General features: G+C 68.5%; 1 protein-coding gene across 1 annotated transcript; it reads right to left on the bottom strand.

Annotated features, from left to right (window-relative positions):
• Positions 1-1,033: 1,033 nt before the first annotated feature.
• On the bottom strand, positions 1,034-19,266 carry LOC309601635 (calcium/calmodulin-dependent protein kinase type II subunit beta-like; the record flags this gene model as incomplete). Its single annotated transcript, XM_082334788.1, has 21 exons — positions 1,034-1,170; positions 1,246-1,480; positions 2,279-2,373; positions 2,574-2,649; positions 5,225-5,273; positions 5,598-5,642; positions 6,742-6,813; positions 6,889-6,929; positions 8,499-8,573; positions 9,078-9,120; positions 9,574-9,657; positions 9,741-9,863; positions 10,088-10,182; positions 10,719-10,802; positions 11,214-11,316; positions 11,958-12,030; positions 13,678-13,743; positions 13,849-13,903; positions 14,286-14,345; positions 16,591-16,685; positions 19,202-19,266. 20 exons carry the CDS (start codon positions 19,264-19,266, stop codon positions 1,248-1,250), a joined length of 1,632 nt encoding a protein of 543 aa, XP_082190914.1. The 3' UTR covers positions 1,034-1,170; positions 1,246-1,247.
• Positions 19,267-20,623: the final 1,357 nt, after the last annotated feature.

The raw sequence follows: 20,623 nt of genomic DNA, 5'->3' as shown, positions 1-20,623 counted from the left end.
CCCCGGGGAACACGCGTGGCCGAGCCGCAGAGCGCCCGGAGCGGGGTGATGCCTCCCCGGGGCAGGGGAGTGAGGGGAGCCGGGGCCCCCCGAGCGCTGGCCGGGGGGAAGGGGCGCAGGAGGGGAGCCAACGCCCTCGGCCGGAGCCGGGAGCGCTGCCCAGTGCCCCTGGGCCGTGGGGGGAGCGGCGGGGGAGCCCCGGCACCCGGCGGAGCAGCCTGTGCCCCCTAAGAGACCCGTTCTCTTAGTCTAAAGTGCTTTCGATGCTGCGTCAGTGCTGGCTGGATCGCCCCGATCCCCCCGCCCCGATCCCCGCCGCCTGGGCCGCAGCCCCCCCGCTGCCCTCCAGCCCCCTTCCGTGGCACCCACCTCCCCTCTGCCAAAACCCACCAGCACCCGTCGCCGGCACCCAGCCACCCGCCTGCCCGGGGAGGGGGAAACGGGGTGCTGGGTGCCCGGGCTTTGTCACCGGGATGGGGACACGGGGGTGCCCGTCGGGGGACACTCCCACAGGCGCCCACCGTGCGCCCGGGATCAGCCTCGGTCCCCCGCGGGCGTCGCTCCGGGGGCAGCACCGGACTTTGGGGGGGGTCCCTCCCCCCGCCACCTCGCTCACCACCCGGCAGCACCCCGTGGCCGGGGCCCCCCGTGGGAATTCAAAAATAAAGAGCTCTCTCTATGTACAGGGGCTGGGGAGGGAAAGAGCGAAAGCGGAGTCCAAGAACAACATCCACCACCAGCAACAGCGAAACGCCACAAGCAGAGCCGGGGAGGGGGTCGGGACCGCCCCCCCGCCAGCCAGGAGACCCCCCCGGGCGGAGACGGGCAGAGAGGGGGGGTCTGGCCGTGGGGGCGTCCCCCCAGCCCCCCCCGCCTGTGGCCGAGCGGCTGGGTTGGTTTTTGGGTGTGTGGGGTTGGGTTGGGGTTGGGTTGGGTCTTTTTTCCCCTTTTTTTTTTTTTGCCTTTTTTTGTTGTTGACGTCATTTTGGCTTTTTTTTTTTTTGTCTTTTTGTTTTCTGCAAACACAGGCACTGGAGGGGGGAGGAGCAGGGGCCGGGGCGGAGGGGGGACAGGCATGCGGACGCGTGCTTCAGGGCCGCAGCTCCGGCTGCCGGCTCGGCTCCCATCGCCGTCTCCGTCGGGCTGGAACCAGGACAGCCACCGCGAGCTCTGCCGGGACGGGGGACCCCTGTGAGCCAGAACCGGGGCACCCCAGCACCCCTCTCGCCCCGATCCCGCGCTCACCTTCACTGGAGCGGGGCGACGGGGGCCCCCGAGCCGTGGAAGTGGACGTTCTGCCACTTGCCGTCGCGGCGGTGCCAGACGCGGGTCTCCTCCGACTGGCTGGTGCGGGGCCGGCCCTGGGCGTCGATGTACTGGGTGAGGCGGATGTAGGCGATGCAGGCGGCGTCCTCCCCGATGACGTGCACGTGGGGGTTCAGGATGGTCGTGTGGATCGGCTTGTTGTTCTTGGAGAGCACTGCCGGGAGGCGGCCGTCAGGCGGGCAGGGGAACGGGCACGGGTGCGGGCAGGGATGGTGGCGGGGCAGGCGGATGGACGGCCAAGCGGGCACGGGGATGGGCAGGCGGAGAGGGATAGAGGGAGGCAGGCAGGATGGACAGGCAGGCGTGATGTGCAGGCAGGGAGGGTACAGGCAGGCAGACGGGATGGGCAGGAAGGCAACAGACAGGCTAGGTGGGTGGATGGACAGGCAGGCAGGCAGGATGGACAGGGAGGGTGCAGGCAGGACAGACAGCAGGCAGAGATGGGCGGATGGACACGCAGCCAGGACAGACAGGCAGAAGAGAGACAGATGGGGAACAGGCAGGACAAGCAGGGCAGCAGGCAGTGGCCAGGCAGGGGATGGGCAGGGGAACAGGAAGGACAGGCAGGGGATGGTCAGGATGGACGGACAGAGGGACCGGGCAGGGGAACAGGAAGGACAGGCAGGGGATGGTCAGGATGGACGGACAGAGGGACCAAGCAGGGGACAGGCAGGCAGGCAGGAGCTGGGCGAGACTGGCAGAGGCTAGGCAGGGGTTGGGAAGTTTGGACGGACAGATGGACAGGCAGAAAAAGGGCAGGGGATGGGCAAGATTGGCAGGCAGGGGGGCAGACAGGGAGAGGTAAGGCAAACAGGCAGGGGGAGGGCTGTGGCCAGGCAGGACAAAGGGACGGGAGGATGGACAGCCAGGCGGGCAGGGGCGGGCAGGGGCGGGCAGGGGACAGGCAGGGGCGGGCAGGGGCGGGCAGGGGCGGGCAGGGCAGGGCACTCACAGTTCTCGAAGTAGAAGCGGTGGAAGTCCATGCCCTCCACCAGGTTGCCCAGGGCCTCGGGCTCGAAGGAGGTGAGCCCCGGGTCGCAGATCTTCCTGCAAGGCAGTGGGTGAGCAGCGGCCCCGCCCGGCCCCGCCCACCCGGCCCCGCCCGGCCCCACCCGGCCCCGCCCACCCGGCCCCACCCGGCCCCGCCCGGCCCCACCCGGCCCCGCCCACCCGGCCCCGCCCGGCCCCGCCCGGCCCCACCCGGCCCCACCCGGCCCCGCCCGGCCCCGCCCGCGGGCCCCACTCACGCGTAGGCCTCGAAGTCCCCGTTGTTGACGGCCTCGATGAGCTGCTCCGTGATCTTGATGATCTCCTGCTTGCGGGCTGGGGGCAGAGCCAGCGTCAGCTGGGGCGGGGGGGACACGGGGATGGGGGCGGGAGAGGGATGGACACACGGACACCCGCCGGCGGGACGGACACGGGGGGACGGGAGGTGGAGAAGGGACGTGGAGGGGGCATGCGGACGGACAGACGGACCACAGGGACGGACACGTGGACCATGGGGACAGGCAGACAGTCAGTCCATGGGGACAGACACATGGACCGCGGAGCAGACACAGACAATGGGGACAGACAGACGGACCATGAGGACAGACAGACCGTGAAGACAGACATACAGACCTTGAGGACAGACTATGGGGACAGATCCATGGGCCACGGGGACAGACAGACAGATGGACCATGGGGACAGACACAGGGACCTCCACACGCCCAGGCCCCGCAGCTCTGCCGCACCGGTCTCTGCATCCCCACGGCCCAGCCGGCGTCCTGGGCCCTCCCAGCATGTCCCAGTGCTGCCCAGTGCCGTCCCAGCATGTCCCAGTGCTGCCCAGTGCCCTCCCAGCGCCAGCTCAGCACGTCCCAGTGCTGCCCAGTGCCCTCCCAGCATGTCCCAGTGCTGCCCAGTGCCCTCCCAGCGCCAGCTCAGCATGTCCCAGTGCTGCCCAGTGCCCTCCCAGCATGTCCCAGTGCTGCCCAGTGCCCTCCCAGCGCCAGCTCAGCATGTCCCAGTGCTGCCCAGTGCATCCCAGCGTTACCCTAGCATGTCCTAGTATATTCCAGTGCCATTCCAGTGCATCCCAATACATCCAGTTCCATACCAGTGTCTCCCAGTGCCATCCCACTGTGGCTCAGTGCCATTCCAGTGCATCCCAGTACCATCCCAGTGTATTACAATAGATCCCAGACCCATGCAAGTGCATTACAACACATCCCAGTGCGATCCTATTGCATCCCAGTGCCGCTCCGGTGCACTCCATTACATCCCAGTGCATTCCAGTATGCCCCAGTTCCACCCTAGTGGACTGCATCCCGGTGACACCCCAGTACATTCCAGTGCATTCCACTACATCTCAGTTACATCCTGGCATGTTCCAGTACCATTCCCATGCAGCCCAATACACCCCAGTTTACACCAGTACATCTCAGGGCCATCCCACTGCATTTTAATGCAATCCAGTGCCAGCCTACTGTGTCCCAGTGCCATTCCAAGCATTCCAGTTCACCCCAGTTCCATCCCAGTGCATCCCAGCGTCATGCTGTTGAATTTGTGTGTCCCAGTGCATCTCAGTGCAATCCCAGTGTGTTCCAGTGCCATTCCAATGCAGCCCACTCCACTATATCCCAATGCCACCCCAGTGCATCCCAGTGCTATCCTACTGCATCCCAGTGCCACTCCACTGCATTCCAATACAGCCCAGTTCCAGCCCAGTATGTACCAGCGCTATTCCACAGCATATCATTACACTCCAGTTTGTCCCAGTGCATTCCAGCGACATCCCACTGCATCTCAGTGCCAATCTGCTGTGTGTAGTAGATTGTCCCAGCGCTATTCCAGTGCATCCCAATACATCCCAGTTCCATTCCAGTGCATTGCAGTACCATCCTATTGCTTCCCAGTGCATCCCAGTACCATTCTAGTGCATTCCAGTACACCCCAGCTCCATCCAGTGTATCCCACTGCCATTCCAGTGTATCTCAGTTCATCGTGGTATCATCCCACTGTATTCCAGTGCATCCCAGTCCATCCCTGTGTCACCCTAATGTGTTCCAGTGCCATTCCAATGCATCTCGGTGCCACTCCGCTATATCCCAGTGTGTCCCAGTGCATCTCAGCACCATCCCAGCGCCTTCCTAGTGCATCCCAGTGTTTCCCAGTGCATTCCAACACAGCCCAGTTCCATTCCAGTATGTCCCAGTGCCATCCTATTGCATCCTAGTGCATCCCAGTGTCATTCCAACACAGCCCAGTTCCATCCCAGTGCTATTCCAGAGTATATCATTACACTCGTTTGTCCCAGTGCATCTCAGTGACATCCCACTGCATCTCAATGCCATCCTGCTGTGTCCCAGTGCCATTCCAGTGCATCCCAATACATCCCAGTACAGCCTAGTTCTATCCAGTGCATCCCACTGCCTTTCCAGTGCATCTCAAGTCATCTTGGTACCATCCCACTGTGTCCCAGTGTCATTCCAGTGCCTCATGGTGCATCCCAGTGCCATCTTACTGCATCCCAGTGCGACACAGTGCATCTCAATGCATCCCAGTCCACTCCAGTGCCATCTCAGTGCATCCCAATGCCACCCCAGTGCATCCCAGTGCCATCTCAGTCTATCTCAGTGCACCCTAATGCACCTCAGTGCCATCCCAGAGCCATTCCACTGCATCCCAGTGCCATTCCATTGCATCCCAGTGCCATTACAGTGCATCCCATTCCATCCTAGCTCCATCCCAGTGCATCCCAGCTCCATCCTAGTGCATTCCAGCACCCTCCCAGTGCATCCCAGCTCCATCCCAGTGCATTCCAGCACCCTCGCAGTGCATCCCAGCACCCTCGCAGTGCATCCCAATGCGCCCCACTGCCAGCCCCGCCCCGCAGCCCTCCCGCGCCCCCGTCACCTTTCGTGTCCTCGTCCTCGATGGTGGTGTTGGTGCTATCGGACGACTCCTGCCAGCGGGACGGCGGCGGTGCAGGGGGAGAGACACAAACAGAGAGGGTCAGAATCCGGCCCAGCCGGGGATGGAGACAGGGATGAGCCCGGCTGGGGCTCGGCAGGACCCCGGCGATGCCGGACGCTGCGGTAGGGGGAAGCCCCCGCCGTCACCGCGCCCCGTGCGCGATCCTCATCCGCTCCAGCGCCACGTCAGCCCCCTCCCCACCCCGCGCCATGGCTGATGCTGAGGGGGGGATGGAGGCGGAAAGCGGGGCCCCAAACGACCCCGGGGGCTAACGATCACGGGCGAGGCGAGAAGGGAAGAGAGGCAGCAATACCTTTATGCCGTCCGCGGGGTTATGAATTACGGTAGTTTGAGGCTCCTATGGGAGAAGGGAGAGAGACAGAGGCGGGGGGGGGGGAGAAAGCGAGAGCCCGGGGGGGGACAACGGAGTGGGGGACGACGGAGCGAGCGGCACGCGGACGGGGGCGAAGAGAGACCCAGACCGGATTCGGGGAGGGGCAGAGGGGGGAGAGAAGCAGAGAGTCATTAGTCCAGCGAAAGCCAAATGGTTTAATTCACAGAAAGACGGAGGCGGGGGGAAAGAGCAGGGGAAGAGAGCCGCAGCGGGACCCCCGTGGACAGCCGAGGAGGAGCCGGCCGGGTCGTGGAGGGCAGCCCCGTGCCCGTATCCTGCACTCGCCGGGTGGGCTGGACACCCCTCTGCCTGCATCCCGCACTCCTGGTACCGGCCGGCAGCCTCAGGCCCACGTCCCGCACTCACTGTGCCGGCTGGGCGTCCCCGCGCCCGTGTCCTGCGCTGGCCAGGCATCCTGCCCGTATCCCGCACTTACCGTACCGGCCACGCATCCCCACGGCCGCGTCCTGCCCTCCCTGTGCTGGCGGGGCATCCCTGGGCCCGTACCCTTGCACCCACCTCGCCGTCCGCGTTGCCGGGGCAGCCCCGCGCCGTACGCCGCGCTTACCTTCCCGGCAGGCTCCCGGCCAGCATCCCCCTCCCTGTGCCCGCATCCTGCGCCCGCGTGGTGGGGTCCCCGTGCCCCTGTCCTGCACCCACCTTGTCTTCATGGTGGGGCATCCCTGAATCCTGCACCCACCTCGCTGTCCCCACGGCAGGGACGTTTCTGTGCCCATCGCCTGCACCTGCCTTGTCCTCGTGGTGGGGCACCCCCGTGCCCATCTCCTGCACCCACCTCGCTGTCCCCATGGCAGGGACATCTCCGCGCCCGTCTCCTGCACCCACCTCACGTCCCTGTGGCAGTGGCACCCCCATGCCCGTATCCTGCACCCCCCCTCTCCACGTCACCCCCCTATCCCCAGCGACACCAGGGACCAACAGACGGACAGACAGCCGGACGAGGCGGCAGGGATCAGGGGCGCATGGCGATGGATGGGATGGGCTGGCGGGATGGATCCGGCCGGGGTGGGGGTGCGGGGGGTGCGGGTGGGGGGTCACCTACCAGGGCGGCGGGCGGGAGCGTCCCCTTGGGGCTGGTGACGCCGGCGCTGCCTTTGGTGCTGTTGGTCTGAGGCTGGGGGGGACAGAAGTGGGGGGCTCAGCGGCACGGGGGGGGCAGCCCCCCCACGGCCCCCCCGCGGCCCCTCACCTTCACGCCGTCCGCCTTCTTGTTCAGTAAGCTCTTAGCTGCTGCGGGGGGGAGAGAGCATCAGCGGCTGTCCCCTCCCTTGGGGACAAGGGACACCGCGTGTCCCCCCGCCCTGACCCACCCACCCCAGCCCCCCACCCCGATGCCCCCCGGGTGCCGGCAGCACCCGCCACCCCGGCGTCGGGGGACACACACACGCTGGGAGGGGGGTGTCCCCGTCCTGGGGTGTCCCCAACCTGGGGGTGTCCCCATCCTGGTGGCCCCCCCGTGGGGGGGGGGGCAGAGCTGGCTTACCTTAGAGAAATGCAGAGAGGAAAGCGAGAGAGAGAGGAGGGGGGGTGAGAGAGAAACGGGGCGGGAAAGGAGGAAAAAGGGAAAAACATAAAAAAACAACATAAAAAAGATGAGTTGAGTCCGGGGGGGGGGGGCGGCCCCCTGTGCCCCCCCCGTGTCACCCTGGAGGGGACGAGGACGGGGCGGGGAGCATCTGTCACTGCTATCGAGATCTCTGGCCAGTGAGGGGCAGGGGGAACGGGGACCTGGGGGGGACACAAGTGGCCGTGGGGGGGGGCGTCACCTCGAGCATCCTCGTCGCTCCTCCAAGCTCAGGGACCCCCCTGCCGGCATCATCGGGTGCCAGGGGCTGTGCGGTGACAAGTCCGGTGACAGCAGGGTGGCATGGAGCAGCACCCAAAGGGGGGGTGGGAGTGGGGGGGAAGGGGACACCCCTGTCCCCCCCCAGCGGACCCATGTCCCCACGGGGGTCCCTGGTGGGGTGTCCCCAAGGGTCCCGGTCCCTCCTCTGAAAGCAGGCGGGCGCTGAGAGGTGGGGGTTTAAACCAGAGCCGAATTGGGGGGCCGGGGGGATGCCCGGCGGGGGGGCAGCTGTAGCCCTTTGGGGGGCACGGTTTAAGACCCGCCGAGTGTTCCGCGGCGCCACGAACACCGGCTGCAGCTCTCGGAAGCCGTGCGGGGGGGGGCATGCGGGGAGGGGCGCACATGCTGGGGGGGCGTGCAGGGGGGCACGGGGGGGACACGGCGGGGGCATGGGGCATGCGGCCGGTTTGCCCCCCTCCATGCACCGGTGTGCCCCCCCGTGTGCGTGGGGGGGGACAGTGCCATGGGGTGGGAGCAATGGGGGGGGCACCCTAAAATTATCCTTTCCCCCCCCAGCTCCCCGTTGCTGACCCAGGCGGGGTCCCCGGGTGTCCCCTGGGGGTGCCACCACAGTGTGTCCCCCTCCAGGGCCCACAGCAGGGCACAAACTGCCCCCCCGGGATGATGGGGTGGGGGGCAAGCGATGTGGGGGGTTGCAGAGCCCCCCCCGGGGCCAGCCGGGGGGAGACAGCGGGGGGGGACAGTGGCATCTCTCCATCCCCATGGGGAGGGGAAGAGGCTGGGGGATGCAGGGGGGGTGTGGGGGGAGCAATGCGGGGGGGCCATGCTTGCGCTCCGATTTCCGAGGAGGGCACCCGAAACCCGTTGGGGGGGGTGAGGAAGAGGCTGGGGTTGGGGGGGACATGGGGACGAAGGATCTGGAAGGAGAGGGGGACACACAGAAACCAAGCGGGGCCGGGGGGGCCGGGGGGGCCCTTTGCGGATGCGTCTACCTTGTTCCACCAGCCCCAGGGGGGCCCCGGCGGCGGCCGCCGACATGGTCGGAGGAGCGGTGGTCTGTCTGCCCACTGCGGGCAGGAGACGGGCAGGAGAGAGAGAAGAGAGGAGAGAAAGGGAGCAGAGCTCCTGTTAGGGGAGGGGGGGGCAGGTGGGGGGGGGCTGCAGCCAGGACCCCCACCTTCCCACACCCCCACCCCCCCCAACAAGTCCTGGGGTGCCCATCACCCCGGCCTCAGGCCTGGGGGTGGCTGGCGCTGCTCCGTCGTATCCCCCCCCTTCCCCGTGTCCCCCCCCATCCGCCAGCCACCGGAGTGGGGTGGGGGGGACACGAGGACCGGGCACTACCTGCTGCTGTGTGCGTGGGGGGGCCGGATCCTGCCCCCCCCTTGGCTAACACACGCCCCCGTCCTCGCCGACAGGGAAAAAATGGGGGGGGTTTAGGGGGTGGGGGGGAGAAAGAGAGAAAGACAGCGACAGAGAGAGGGGCAGGGGGGCACCGGCCTCGGCGGGGGCTGCGGGCAGGGGGGCTGTGGCCCCCGGCCCCCCCCCGGCCAGCGGGAGCCCCCCCTTACCTGAGAAGTTCCTGGTGGCCAACATGGTGGTGAGGATGGCGCCCTGGAAGGGAGGGAAGGGGCAGGATGAGGCCCTGGGACGGCGGGGTACAGGATGGGGCCCATGGGGTGCGGTGATGGGATGGGGGGTGCAGGATGGGGCCCTGGTACATGGCGATGGGACCAGAGGGTGCAGAATGGGGCCAGGGCACAGTGCAATGCGCCAGGCAGGGGCAGGATTGGACCCTGCTGCACTGGGTACCGCTGGGAGGGGACCGTGGCCCATGGCAAAGCAGCAGGCACGGCCAGGATGGGACCGTGGGGTGGCCAGGACGGGACCACGCCGCACCGGGCGCTGCCAGGATGCGACCGTGCTGCACCGGGCATGGGCAGGGTGGGACTGTGCCCCACGGAAAAGCCCCGGGGATGGGCAGGGCGGTGCTGTGCCGGGTGGGGAAACACCGGGCAGGGCCAGGGCCGGATCCAGCCCACGCTCCTCCCTGGAGAAGAACCTCACCTTGAGCTTCCTCCGGGCGTTGAACTTTTTCAGACACTCTACCGTCTCCTGCCTGTGCATCATGGAGGCCACGGTGGAGCGTTGCTGCGGGGGACAGGGGGGTCAGCGCCAGGTGCCGGCGGCCACCGCGCTGGGGGGGACACCGGGTGCGGGGACATGGCACTTACGCAGACCCACGGGTGCTTGAGGGCTTCGTGGGCTGTGATGCGCTTGGCGGGGTTGATGGTCAGCATCTGGTTGATGAGGTTTTTCGCTTCGGGGGTGACCGTGTCCCACTCGGGCGAAGGGAACTGTGGGGGGGGACATGGCGGGGTGACGGCTGGGGAGGGGCAGCCCCACGGCACCTGCGTCCCTCCGCCTCCCCACACGTCCCCAACCAGCCGCCAGAGACGTGGCCCAAAGCCCCGCCCCAGGCTCTCCCTGGTGGTGATTAGCTGTAGTGTCCCTCAGTAGGTTCCAGGGTTAACAAGCCGGCCAGCCACAGCGCGGGGCGTGCCTGGCGCCGGGGACTTACGTCGTAGGCACCGGCCTTGATCTGTTGGTAGAGTTTGTGCTGGTCCTCGTCCCAAAATGGTGGGTAGCCCACCAGCAAGATGTACAGGATGACGCCTGGGCGAAGGAAAGCAGGGTCAGGGCCGGGGAGGCCAGGGACCCCCAGCCTCCCCGTGGCTCCCTCCAGCCCTGCCCCCGGGAAGCAGTGTCCCCAGGGTGGCCTGTCCCCATGCCAGCCTCCCCGGTGCTGCTGGGATGGCACCGTCCCCTGTGGCAGCATCCACCCACCGGGGAGAGTGTGGCATGGCCGGGGCACGCAGCCCGGGCTGGCCACGGGATGGGGCCAGGATGAAGGGGACAGGGACAGGATGGGGACTGGGATGGGACCAGGACAGGGACAGGGTGAAGGGGACAGGACTAGGATGGGGACAGGGATGAGACCAGGATGAGGATTGGGATAGGGCCAGGACAGGAACTGGGATGGGACCAGCATAGAATTGGGATAGGGAATAGGATGAGACTGGGATGGGAATGGGATGGGACTAGGATGGAGCCAGGAAGGGGACAGGATGGGATCAGGATGGGATCAGGAAGGGACTGGAAGGGGATCAGGATGGGAGGGGAATGGGATCAGGCCGGGATCAGGCTCTTACCGCATGCCCAGATGTCCACGGGTTTGCCGTAGGCCTCTTTGCGCAGGACTTCAGGGGAGAGGTAGCCGGGCGTGCCCGCGAAGCCTGGGACGGAGACGGGCAGGAGCTGAGCCGAGCCGCAGCGGGCAGGAGGCAACGGGCAGGGGACAGGGACAGGGACGGGGACAGGGACAGCGACAGGGACAGGGTGGGCACGGGGCAGGACGCAGTGGGCACGGGACTGGGGCACAGGCACGGGGCAGGGATGTGTTGGGCATGGGGTAGGGAAGCGGTGGGCACAGGGGACGTGGTGGGGACACTGCACGGACACGTTTGGCATGGGACAGGGACACGGTGGGCATGGGACAGGGACAGGGCAGGGACGCGGTGGGCAGGGGGCTGTGCCACAGTGCGCAGGATGCTGTGGGCATGGGGCACGGACATGGTGGCTATGGTGCAGGACACAGCGGGCACGGGACAGGGACGTGGCAGGCACGAGGACGCGGTGGCACTCACCGAACCAGGCCTGCTGATCCCCTTGCACCTCGATGGCGAGGCCGAAGTCGGCCAGCTTCACCGCCGCCCCTTTGCACTTGCTGGCCAGGAGCAGGTTCTCCGGCTGCGGCGGCAGCGCCGGGCGAGGGCCGTGCCAAGAAGGGCAGCATCGGGCACGGGGCGGGCAGAGGAGGAGAGGGAGGAAGCAGAGGGTGCTTTGCAGCCGCCGTCGAGTGGGTGCTGCCCGTCTGGCAGCCCCCTGCCCCAGGCAGCGGGTCTGGGGGCTGTGGGTGCCCCGTGCCAAATGCCTGGGGGTGCCCGGGTGGCACAGCCCCGGGCCCAGCCCCACCTCGGTGTCACCCCGGCTCCCTCCCAGCCCCATGTCCCACCCCACAGCCAAGCTCCAGCCGCCCCCCCGGCTCATCCCCGTCCCCACATCCCACCCAGCTCACGGCCCCCTCGCACCCCAATGCGAGCGGGGGGGTCGCAGTGAGCACCCAACTCAGTGCAGAAGTGTGGCGTGACCGGGGGGGAGGTCACACACACCCCCAGAAAGGGAAGATGGCAGCTGGGGGGCACTCAGGGAGGAAGGGACCCCCCCCAGCCCCAGCAGGAGCTCAGTGACCCCCCCAGGAGCCGGGGGCTTGGGGACCCACCGAGCCAGGGCGCCCCCGGGCTGTGGGGACTCAGGGACCCCAAGACCTGTGAGGGAGGGGACCCACCCTGTGCAGAGGGACAGAGGGACGGACAGACGGAGGCACTCACCTTGAGGTCCCTGTGGACGACGCCCATTTGGTGACAGTGGAGGACGGCCTCCAGGATCTGCTGGATGCAGTGGCTGCGTGCAAACGTCGGGGGGGGTCAGGGACACGCTGCCCCCCATGCCACCTCCCGCACCCCCTTGCCCGGGGGCACCCGGGACCTATGCCCCCCCCAAAACCGGCCCCCTGCCCCGCTGCCGGCACCCCACTGCGCCCTGGGGGGGACCCTACAAAAGCAAGCAGTGATCTTGTACTGGGGGGGGTGCTGAGCTTGGCACCCCCTATGCCCCTGCCTGGGGGGGTCACCCCTGGGGGGGTCACCCCTGGGTGCCCATCAAGGGGTGCTCCCACCTTGGCACGGAGCCATGGGGGTCACCCTAACGGTGCTGCTGTGCCCCCCCCTCCATGGGGACCCCCCCCAGCCCTGCTGCCGCCCGGACACCGGGTCCCCCCAGACAGGACTCACGGGGGGGACAGGGGTGCGGGGAGGGCGGATGGAGACGAGACAAGAAAGAAAGAGGGAAGGAGCAGGGGGATGAGAGGCTGAAATGGGGGTGAAGGGGGGGCCCGGCCCGGCTGGGGGTGCTGGGGCATGGCGGGGGGGGGGGGCAACCTCCCTGCAAGGAGGGGGGGGGGGCAAAAAAAGTGGTGGGAGGGGGGAGAAAAAGGAGGGAAGAGAGAGCCCCAAAGCGGGGTCCCGGCAAGGGGAGCGGGGGCCGTGAAGCGGGATGCTCCGGCGGGCGGGGGCAGCGCAGGGGGCACGGCCCCCCCGGCCCCCCCCGTTATACTGACCTGCGGCTCCCTCTGCACAGGGGCAAAGTGATGGGTGGGAGAAACGCGTGCTAATAGCTCATGGACACAGTGACTGCAAAACAAAACGGGGGGCGGGGGGGTAAAGGGGGGCAGGAGGGGGAGCAGGATGGAGAGGAATGGGATGGGAGTGGGGGACAGGATGGGGGGAATAGGGGGGAGAGGGGGCAGGAGGGGGTAAAGGGGGTGGGAGTGGGCAGGAGGGGGGATAAAGGGGTGGGGGGGCAGGAGGGGGGGCAGGAGGGCAGGTGGGGGGGCAAGAAGGCAGGTAGAAGGGCAGGAAGGCAGGTAGGGGGCAAGTGGGATGGCAAGAGGCAAAACAGAGGGAAGAGGGTGCCGGGAGGGGGCAGCGAGCGGTGGGACGGACAGACACACGGACGGACACACGGACACGCACAGAGCCCGAGCGACGCGTGATGGGAGACAGGGAGGGATGAGGGGGGCACGGGGGGGGACGAGGGGTGGGGGGCACGGGGGGGGACGGGGGGGCAGAGATGGGGGGAACGAGAGAAGGGGAGAAACAATGTTGTGAAAGCCCAGAGACCACGGGGAGGGGCACACGGCGGGCACACAGGGCGCTGGGGGCTCGGTACCGGCATGGGGGGGGGCCCTGGGGGCCCCCCACCCGCCACCAGCCCCCCCCAGCACATGTCATGACAGCACCAGGCCTCAGTGGCGGGGGGGGAGCATGGGGTGGGAGGGGCGGGACATGGGGGGGCCCCACCGAGCACCCAGCAGCAGGACAGAGCCGGTGGGGGGCTACGATAATGGGGGGGCACCTCCCCACCCACTGGGTGTCCCCCTGCCTGCCTTGCTGGAGCTGCCCCATCCCTGCAGCCCCCCCGGGGGGGGCACTGGGGGGGCTGGGGGTGTCCGGGGGGCTTGGGAGGGGCTGGGGGGGCGCGGGGGCTCACCTGGCATCGGCTTCGCTGTAGTACTCCCTTGCCACGATGTCCTCAAAGAGCTCGCCGCCGGTCACCCTGCAACGCAGCCAGGGCACCGCGTCACCCCGGGATCCTGGCATCTGGGCACCCACAACCCCCCCGGGACCCCCCGATACCCCCCGAGCCCCCAGCCGCACTCACAGGTCAAAGACGAGGTAATGGAACCCCTCCTCCGAGATGCTGTCGTGGAGCCGCACTGCGGGGACAGGACAGGGACAGGGATGGGGACAGGGACAGGGACAGGCTCAGCCACAGCCCCAGGAGCCCATGGCCCCCGCGCAGCCGCCACGTGTGGCACACACGTCTCTGTCACACGCAGCCCTCGCGCTGCACCCAGCACGTCCCCAGGGGGGCACCCAGCAGGACCCCAGGGTGGGACCCCGTGTCCCCAGAGGGGCACCCAGCGTGTCCCAGGGCTGCTGCCCAGCAGGACCCCAGGGGACACCCAGCAGGACCCCATGTTCCCAGCATGGCACACCCCCACGGTGGCACCCAGCGTGTCCCCGGGTGGCACCCAGCACAGCCCACGGCGGCCCCCAGCCCGTCCCCGGGTGGCAGCGGCGTCCCCGGCCACTCACCGATGTTGGAGTGCTTCAGCAGCCGGCAGATGCGGGCCTCCCGCTCCAGCTTCTGGTGGTCTGGGGACACAGGGGTCAGCCAGGCACCCGCCCCGCGTCCCCACCCCGCGACGCCCCAGGGGTCCCCGTCCGTGGCCCCGTCCCCGTCCCTGGCCGGAGGAGCCCGCAGGTGCCCACGTGTGAGCGCACGTGGGTGTGGGTGTGCATGGGTGTGCACCTGGGTGTGGTTGTGCGAGTGCAGGGGTGTGCACGCATGTGTAGGTGTGCGTGGGTGTGCACAAGGGTGCGGGGGGGGGTGCGTGCCGGTGTGCACGTGTGGGGACTGTGCGTGCATGTACCGGTGTGCACGTGGGTGTGGGTCGGCACCTGTGGGCATGGGCACGTGTGTCGGTGTGTCTGGGTGTGCAGGTGTGCAAGTGTGGGCAGGTTTGCACATGTGCAGGTGTGCGCAGCTGTGCACGGGTGTGCACGTCTGTGTGGTTGTGCATATTTATGCAGCTGTGCATGTGTGCGGATGTACATCCATGTGGTTGTGCATGTATGGGTGTGCGCACGTGGGTGTGTCTGCACATGTGTGGATGTGCACGTGTGTGGGTGTGCACACGGGTGCGGTTGTCCATGTCCATGTGGGGGGGTTACATGTGCCTGTAGTTGTGCACCTGTGTGCAGGTGTGCCTGTGTGCAGCTGTACCCGTGTGCATGGCTGTACCTCTGTGTGCAGCTGTACGTATGCGCACGTGCATACCACTGTACCCGTGTGTGGCAGTTCATGCGTGTGCAGCTGTACATCCATGCGGTTGTACCCGTGTGTGCGGCTGTACTCACGTGTGCAGGTGTACCTGTGCGTGTGTGCAGCTGTACCCCTGTCTGGCCGTATGTGTGTGCCCATGTGTACCCGTGTTTGCTGCTGTACGAGCATGCAGCTGTACCTGCATGCGGTTGTACCTGTGTGTGCGTGTGTACCGGGGTGCGTGGCTGTACCTCTGAGTACAGGTGAGGGCAGGGGCAGGCAGAGTGAGGGCAGCCCCATCTGTGAGCGGGGGAGGGCTGTGCTGGGCAGGGAGGGCACACGGACGCACGGACAGGGGTGTGCACCTGCTCACACACACCTGCACACATGTGCATGTGTGCACACGTGTATAGCCATGATCTCACACACACGGCTCGCACACGGCACACCCCCCGGCCTGCACACGTGTGCACACACACGCAGCCTGCACATCCCATGCACCGTGTGCACACACACAACGTGCACACGTGTGTGCACACACATCCCCACGCACACTGTACTCACACAGAGCAAACACACGCTGCTCACACCTGTGCGCGCACACACACATCCATGGCCGAGGCACACACATGTGTACACATGGAGCACACACCCGCACACCCAGTGCAACCGTACGCTGCCTGCTCACACGTGTGCACACCCCACATCTGCACCCGTGCATGCTGTGCACACACACGTCCCGCACCTGCGCACACCCCCCGCACACAGCGTACACGCACACTGCTGAGGTGTGCACACACCCCATGACACAGGACACAATGCACACACCTGTGCGTGCACGCAGCCCCATGGACACATCGCACGCACTTGTGTGCACACGCAGAGCTCACGCCGGTGCATGCACACACACACACGCTAACACACCCATGCACACCCCCCCAGGTACACATCGTACACACAGCTCACACCTGTGCAAGCACACGCACCCTTGCACACACCTGTGCGCACCCCCATGCACACACAGAGCTCACACCGGTGCAAGCACACCCCCCCACGCACACACACTGCACACACTTGTGCACGCACACCCATGTACACATCGGACGCGCACCGCACACCCCCACTGCTCACACCCGCGCGTGCACACAGACACACGCACACACACTACATGCACGCCTGTGCACACTGTGCCCGCACACAGACACGCGTGCACGTCCACACGCAGACGCACAGCCCGCTCACACGTGCGCACAGCCCGCGGGGGACACGCACCGCGGCTGCTGCGGGGCCCTGGGGGACGCCATGGGGCACCGAGGGGCACCGGGGCGGGGAGGGGGGGACCCCGCGGAGCAGCAGGAGAGGACAGGGACGGGAAGGGCCGGATCCAGCCCCCACGGAGCACCCCCCACCCCCCGCTGGCACCCTTTGCCACGAGCACCACGGGTGGCAGGGGTATCACGGGTGACACGGGTATTGTGGGTACCAGGGGTACCACGGGTGTCACCATGGGCACCGGGGTGGCCGGGCTGGGGGGGCCCTGGGAGCACCCGCCCACAGGTCACGGGGGGGTCCTACCTCTGGCGGAGAGCTTTTTGGTGTTGATGATCTTGGCGGCGTACTCATGGCCGGTGCAGAGCTTGACGCAGCGCCGGACCACCGAGAAAGCCCCCCTGGGGAGGGGGACAGGCTCAGCGCCCCCCGCCTGCCTCGGCCCCCCCGCCCCAAAACCAGGCACGGGTGGGCTCCCACCCGTGACTCAGCGCCCCGGGGCCGGGGGCTGCGCCGGCCGTGACTCAGCACCCGGGGGTGAACCCCGGCAGCGGGGGGGACCCGACGCCGCTTGGCCCCCGCCCCAGGCACGCCGGGGGCCTGCGGATGGGGGGGCTGGGGGTGCCGGGCAGGGGGGGCTCGGCGGGGAGAGCGCCTGGCGGGGGACCGGGGGCCGGCATCACGGAGGGGGTCTGGGGAAGGATCTGGCACCGGCAGCCCGTTGCCATGGGGACGGCGGGTGGCCCGGATGGCGGCGGTGGCCATGGTGGCGGCAGTGGCGATGGTGGTGGTGGCGGCGATGGTGGTGGCAATGGTGGCGGTTGCGGCGGTGGCGGTGGCAGCGGGCACAGGGCCCGGCTGTGGGCATGGCGGGGCACGGGGAGCCAGCGGCCACCGACACCCCTGGGGACAGGGACGGGGACGGAGACGGCGTGGCCGAGCCCGCGCCGGGCAGCAACACCCTGCAGCCCCTCCAAGTGCCACCACCATCTGTCCCCCTCCCAGGACCACTGTCCCTGCCCGTCCCCTGCCCGCCAGGGTCCCCAGGGGCAGCAGGTGCCCCAGCCCTGCCTGTGCTCAGCAGCACCCACGCCGGGGGGGGTCAGAGCAGCGTCTGGGGGGACAGAGAGGGGACCTTGGCAGGGCACGGCCCCCCCCAGGCAGGCTGGGGACGCGGCAGAGCCCGGCAGCACCCTGGCCCCGCCACGCCGAGGGTCCCGCAGGGGACACGTGGGCCCCGGGAGGCTGGGGGCCAGGCCGTCCCCTGCCACCGCGCCGGGTCCCCATGTCCTGGGACACCGAGGGCCCCACGCCGGCCGGGATGGCGGGGACCCTGCCACCGCCGGGGGACAAGGGAGAACTCCCCAGGGCCTGGCACCCCCTGTCCCCCCGTCCCCTCCCCACATGGCCCCACGGAGAGGGGACATGGTGGGTGCCAGCTCCTGTGGGAGGGGCGGCCGTCGTGGCCCCCTCCCAGCTGTGCCTCAGTTTCCCCACTGGCCGGGGGCAGATGTCCCCGACAATCCCGGCGTGGGGACACACACACACAGTGGCTGGCGGGTGACACGGAGGGATGGGGGGGGGGGGAACCACGTTGCCATGGCAACCAGGATGGGCTGGATTTTGGGGAGAGCGAGGGAACAGCCGCTGACGGCACCACATTCCCCCCCCCCGATACCCCCAAAGGGACCACGTCTACCCCTGCAAAATGTCCCCCCGCTATGGGGGGGTCCCCTCCTTCCCGACGAGGTCTCCCCCCAACACCCGTCCCAGGGGTTCACAGGCGGGGGGGGGCTGGAAGGACCCGGGGGGGGCCAGGGGGGACCTGGGGGTCTTTAAGGACTGGGGGGGCCAGGGGGGCTGGCGTCTATAGGGACCGGCGGGGCGGGTAGCAGATTTGGGGAGTTACATAAGGCCCAAAGGGGTCTAATGGGGGCCGGCAGATGAGGAGGGTCCGTAAGGACCAGCGGGGACATATGGATGAGGGGTCTATAGAGATGGGGGGGCTGGAGAGATTGGGGGGCCTGGAGGCTGGGGGGGTCCAAAAGGAGCAGGTGCCTGTAAGGACAAGGACGGTCTGGAGGGTGAGGATGTCCATAGGGACCAGGGGGCTATAAGGACTCGGGGGCGGGTATCAGGACTGGGGGGGTTTGGGAGGTCTATAAGGACCGATGGGGCTATAAGGGCTGGGGGGCTGTCGGTAAGAGCTTCGGGGGGGGTCTATAAGGACCAGAGGGGCTATAAGGAGCAGGGGATCTGGAGAGATGGGGGGGGGTCTATAGGAGCAGGTGGGGGCTATAAGGACGGGGGGGGCTGTAGGAGCCAGGGGCAGAATCGGGAGCGCTGGGGGATCTGCGAGGACTGGGGGGTCAGGAGAAATGGAAGGGGGGGTCTATAAGGGGGGGGGGTGTGGTGTCCATAGGGCCAAGGGCAGCCGTAGGGACTGGAGGGGTCTATAGGGATGGGTGATTGGGGACTGGGGGGGATCTGGAGGGGTCTGGGGAGACCGGGGGGATCAGGAAAGATCAGGGGGGTCTGCAGGGATGGGGGGTCCCTGGGGAACAAGGGGGCTGCAGGGACTGGGAGGGGGGGGGTGGGAGGAACTGGGGGGGTCCGGGCCGCCGGGGAGGGGCTGTAAGGCCCGGGGGTCCCTGCGGCCGGGGGGGGGCAGGCACCGGACCGGGGGGGGGCGGTGGGGGGGGCAGGGCCAGTACCGGGGGAGGGCAGTACGGGGGGGGGGGGGACGGGACTGGGCAGGGCCGGTCCCGGGGGTGGGGGGGGCCCGATCCCGGGGGGGGGGGTGCGTCACGTCTGCACCGAGCGGCGGCCGGAGCCCCGGGCAGCGCCCCCCCCCCGCCGCCCCCCGCCGCCCCCGGGGCCGTGCCCGCTGCCGTGCCCGGTGTCCGCCGGCCCTTACTTGCCGATCTCCTCGTAGAGCTGGTACTCGTCGGTGAAGCGGGTGCAGGGCACGGTGGTGGCCATGCTGCCGCCGCGCCGCGCCGCAATGAGCCGCCCCGGCACCGGCTCCGCTCCGGCTCCGGCTCCGGCTCCGCCTGGCGCGGGGGGGCGGGAGGAGGCGCTGCCGGGCCGGGGGAGGCACCAGCCCGGGACAGCCCCCGCCGCCCCCCGCCTGGGATCCCCCCCCGCCGGGCACCCCCCGCCCGGACCTGCCCCCGCCCCGGGGACCCCCACCGCCCCCATCCGCACCCCCCCGGACCCCTCCGTCCCACCCCCCCCAGCCACCCCCGAAAGGCCCCGTACCCAGACCCCCTCCCGGGATTCCCCCCAATATCCCCGTACCCAGACCCCCTCCCACGCATCCCACATCTCCCCCCGCAAAGGACCCCAAATCCCGACTCCCCGCCCTGAGCACCCACAGCTGCCCCCCAAAAGGCCCCACATCCAGACCCCCTCCCCGGGATCCCCCCCCAATATCCCCGTACCCAGACCCCCACATCCCCCCCTGGAGGACCCCAAATCCCCCCCCCCCCGATCCGACATCACCCCCCAAAAGACCCCAAAATCCAGGCACCCCCCTCGAGGACCCCACACCCACCCCCTCCACCATCCCCCTGCACCCCCCAACACCGAGCCCCCCCCAGTGTCACCCCAAACAACCCCTCCAGGCTCCAACCCCCCTCAGCAAAACACCCGGCAGGGGTCTGGGGGGGCAAAAATCTCCCTCCCCCAAGGGCACCTTGAAGCCCCCCAATGCCAGAGGCTTGCTAGGGGGGCAGGTTTTTTGGGGGGGTGGAGCACTAGAGGCCACCCTGGAGGCCACCAGCAGCCCCAGGGCCTGGCCAGGGTGCGGGGACACCGGGGTCCTTCCCCCCCGCCCCGCCGTGGGCACACGTCAGCGGTGGGGCCGGGGGCGAGCGGGTGGGTGGGCGGCATGGGGCGCGGGCAGGCGGGTGCCCACCCCGGGGCGCGGGGCGAACGCGGGTGGGCGGCTGGCGGCTGGCGCTGCCGTTGCCATGGGGACCGTGGGCGGCCGTGGGGGACTGCGCCGAGCCCGGTTATATTTGTGCATCGCCACGGAGAAATTTCGGCGCCCGGCGCGGGGGGGATTAGGGGGGGAACGGGGACAGGGAGGTGGGGAGCAATGGGGCAAGACCCCGAGGTTGGCACCCCCAAAGCCACCAGGCACCCCACGCCCACCCCACCAAATCCCCCCCCGGGGATCCCATATTCACCCACAAAGGACCCCAAAATCCAGCCCCCCCCCACCCACCAGGGATCCCATATTGATGCCCCAAAGGACCCTAAAATCCAGCCCCCACCACCACATGGGAGGGACCCCGTCCCCATGGGGGGACATGAGGGCCACCTGCAGACGCCC

Source organism: Platalea leucorodia (genome assembly GCF_965183815.1).
Source record: "Platalea leucorodia genome assembly, chromosome: W".
NCBI lineage: Eukaryota > Metazoa > Chordata > Aves > Pelecaniformes > Threskiornithidae > Platalea > Platalea leucorodia.
The sequence above is the reverse complement of the archived record's forward strand: the minus strand, read 5'-3'. Positions and strand labels throughout refer to the sequence as shown.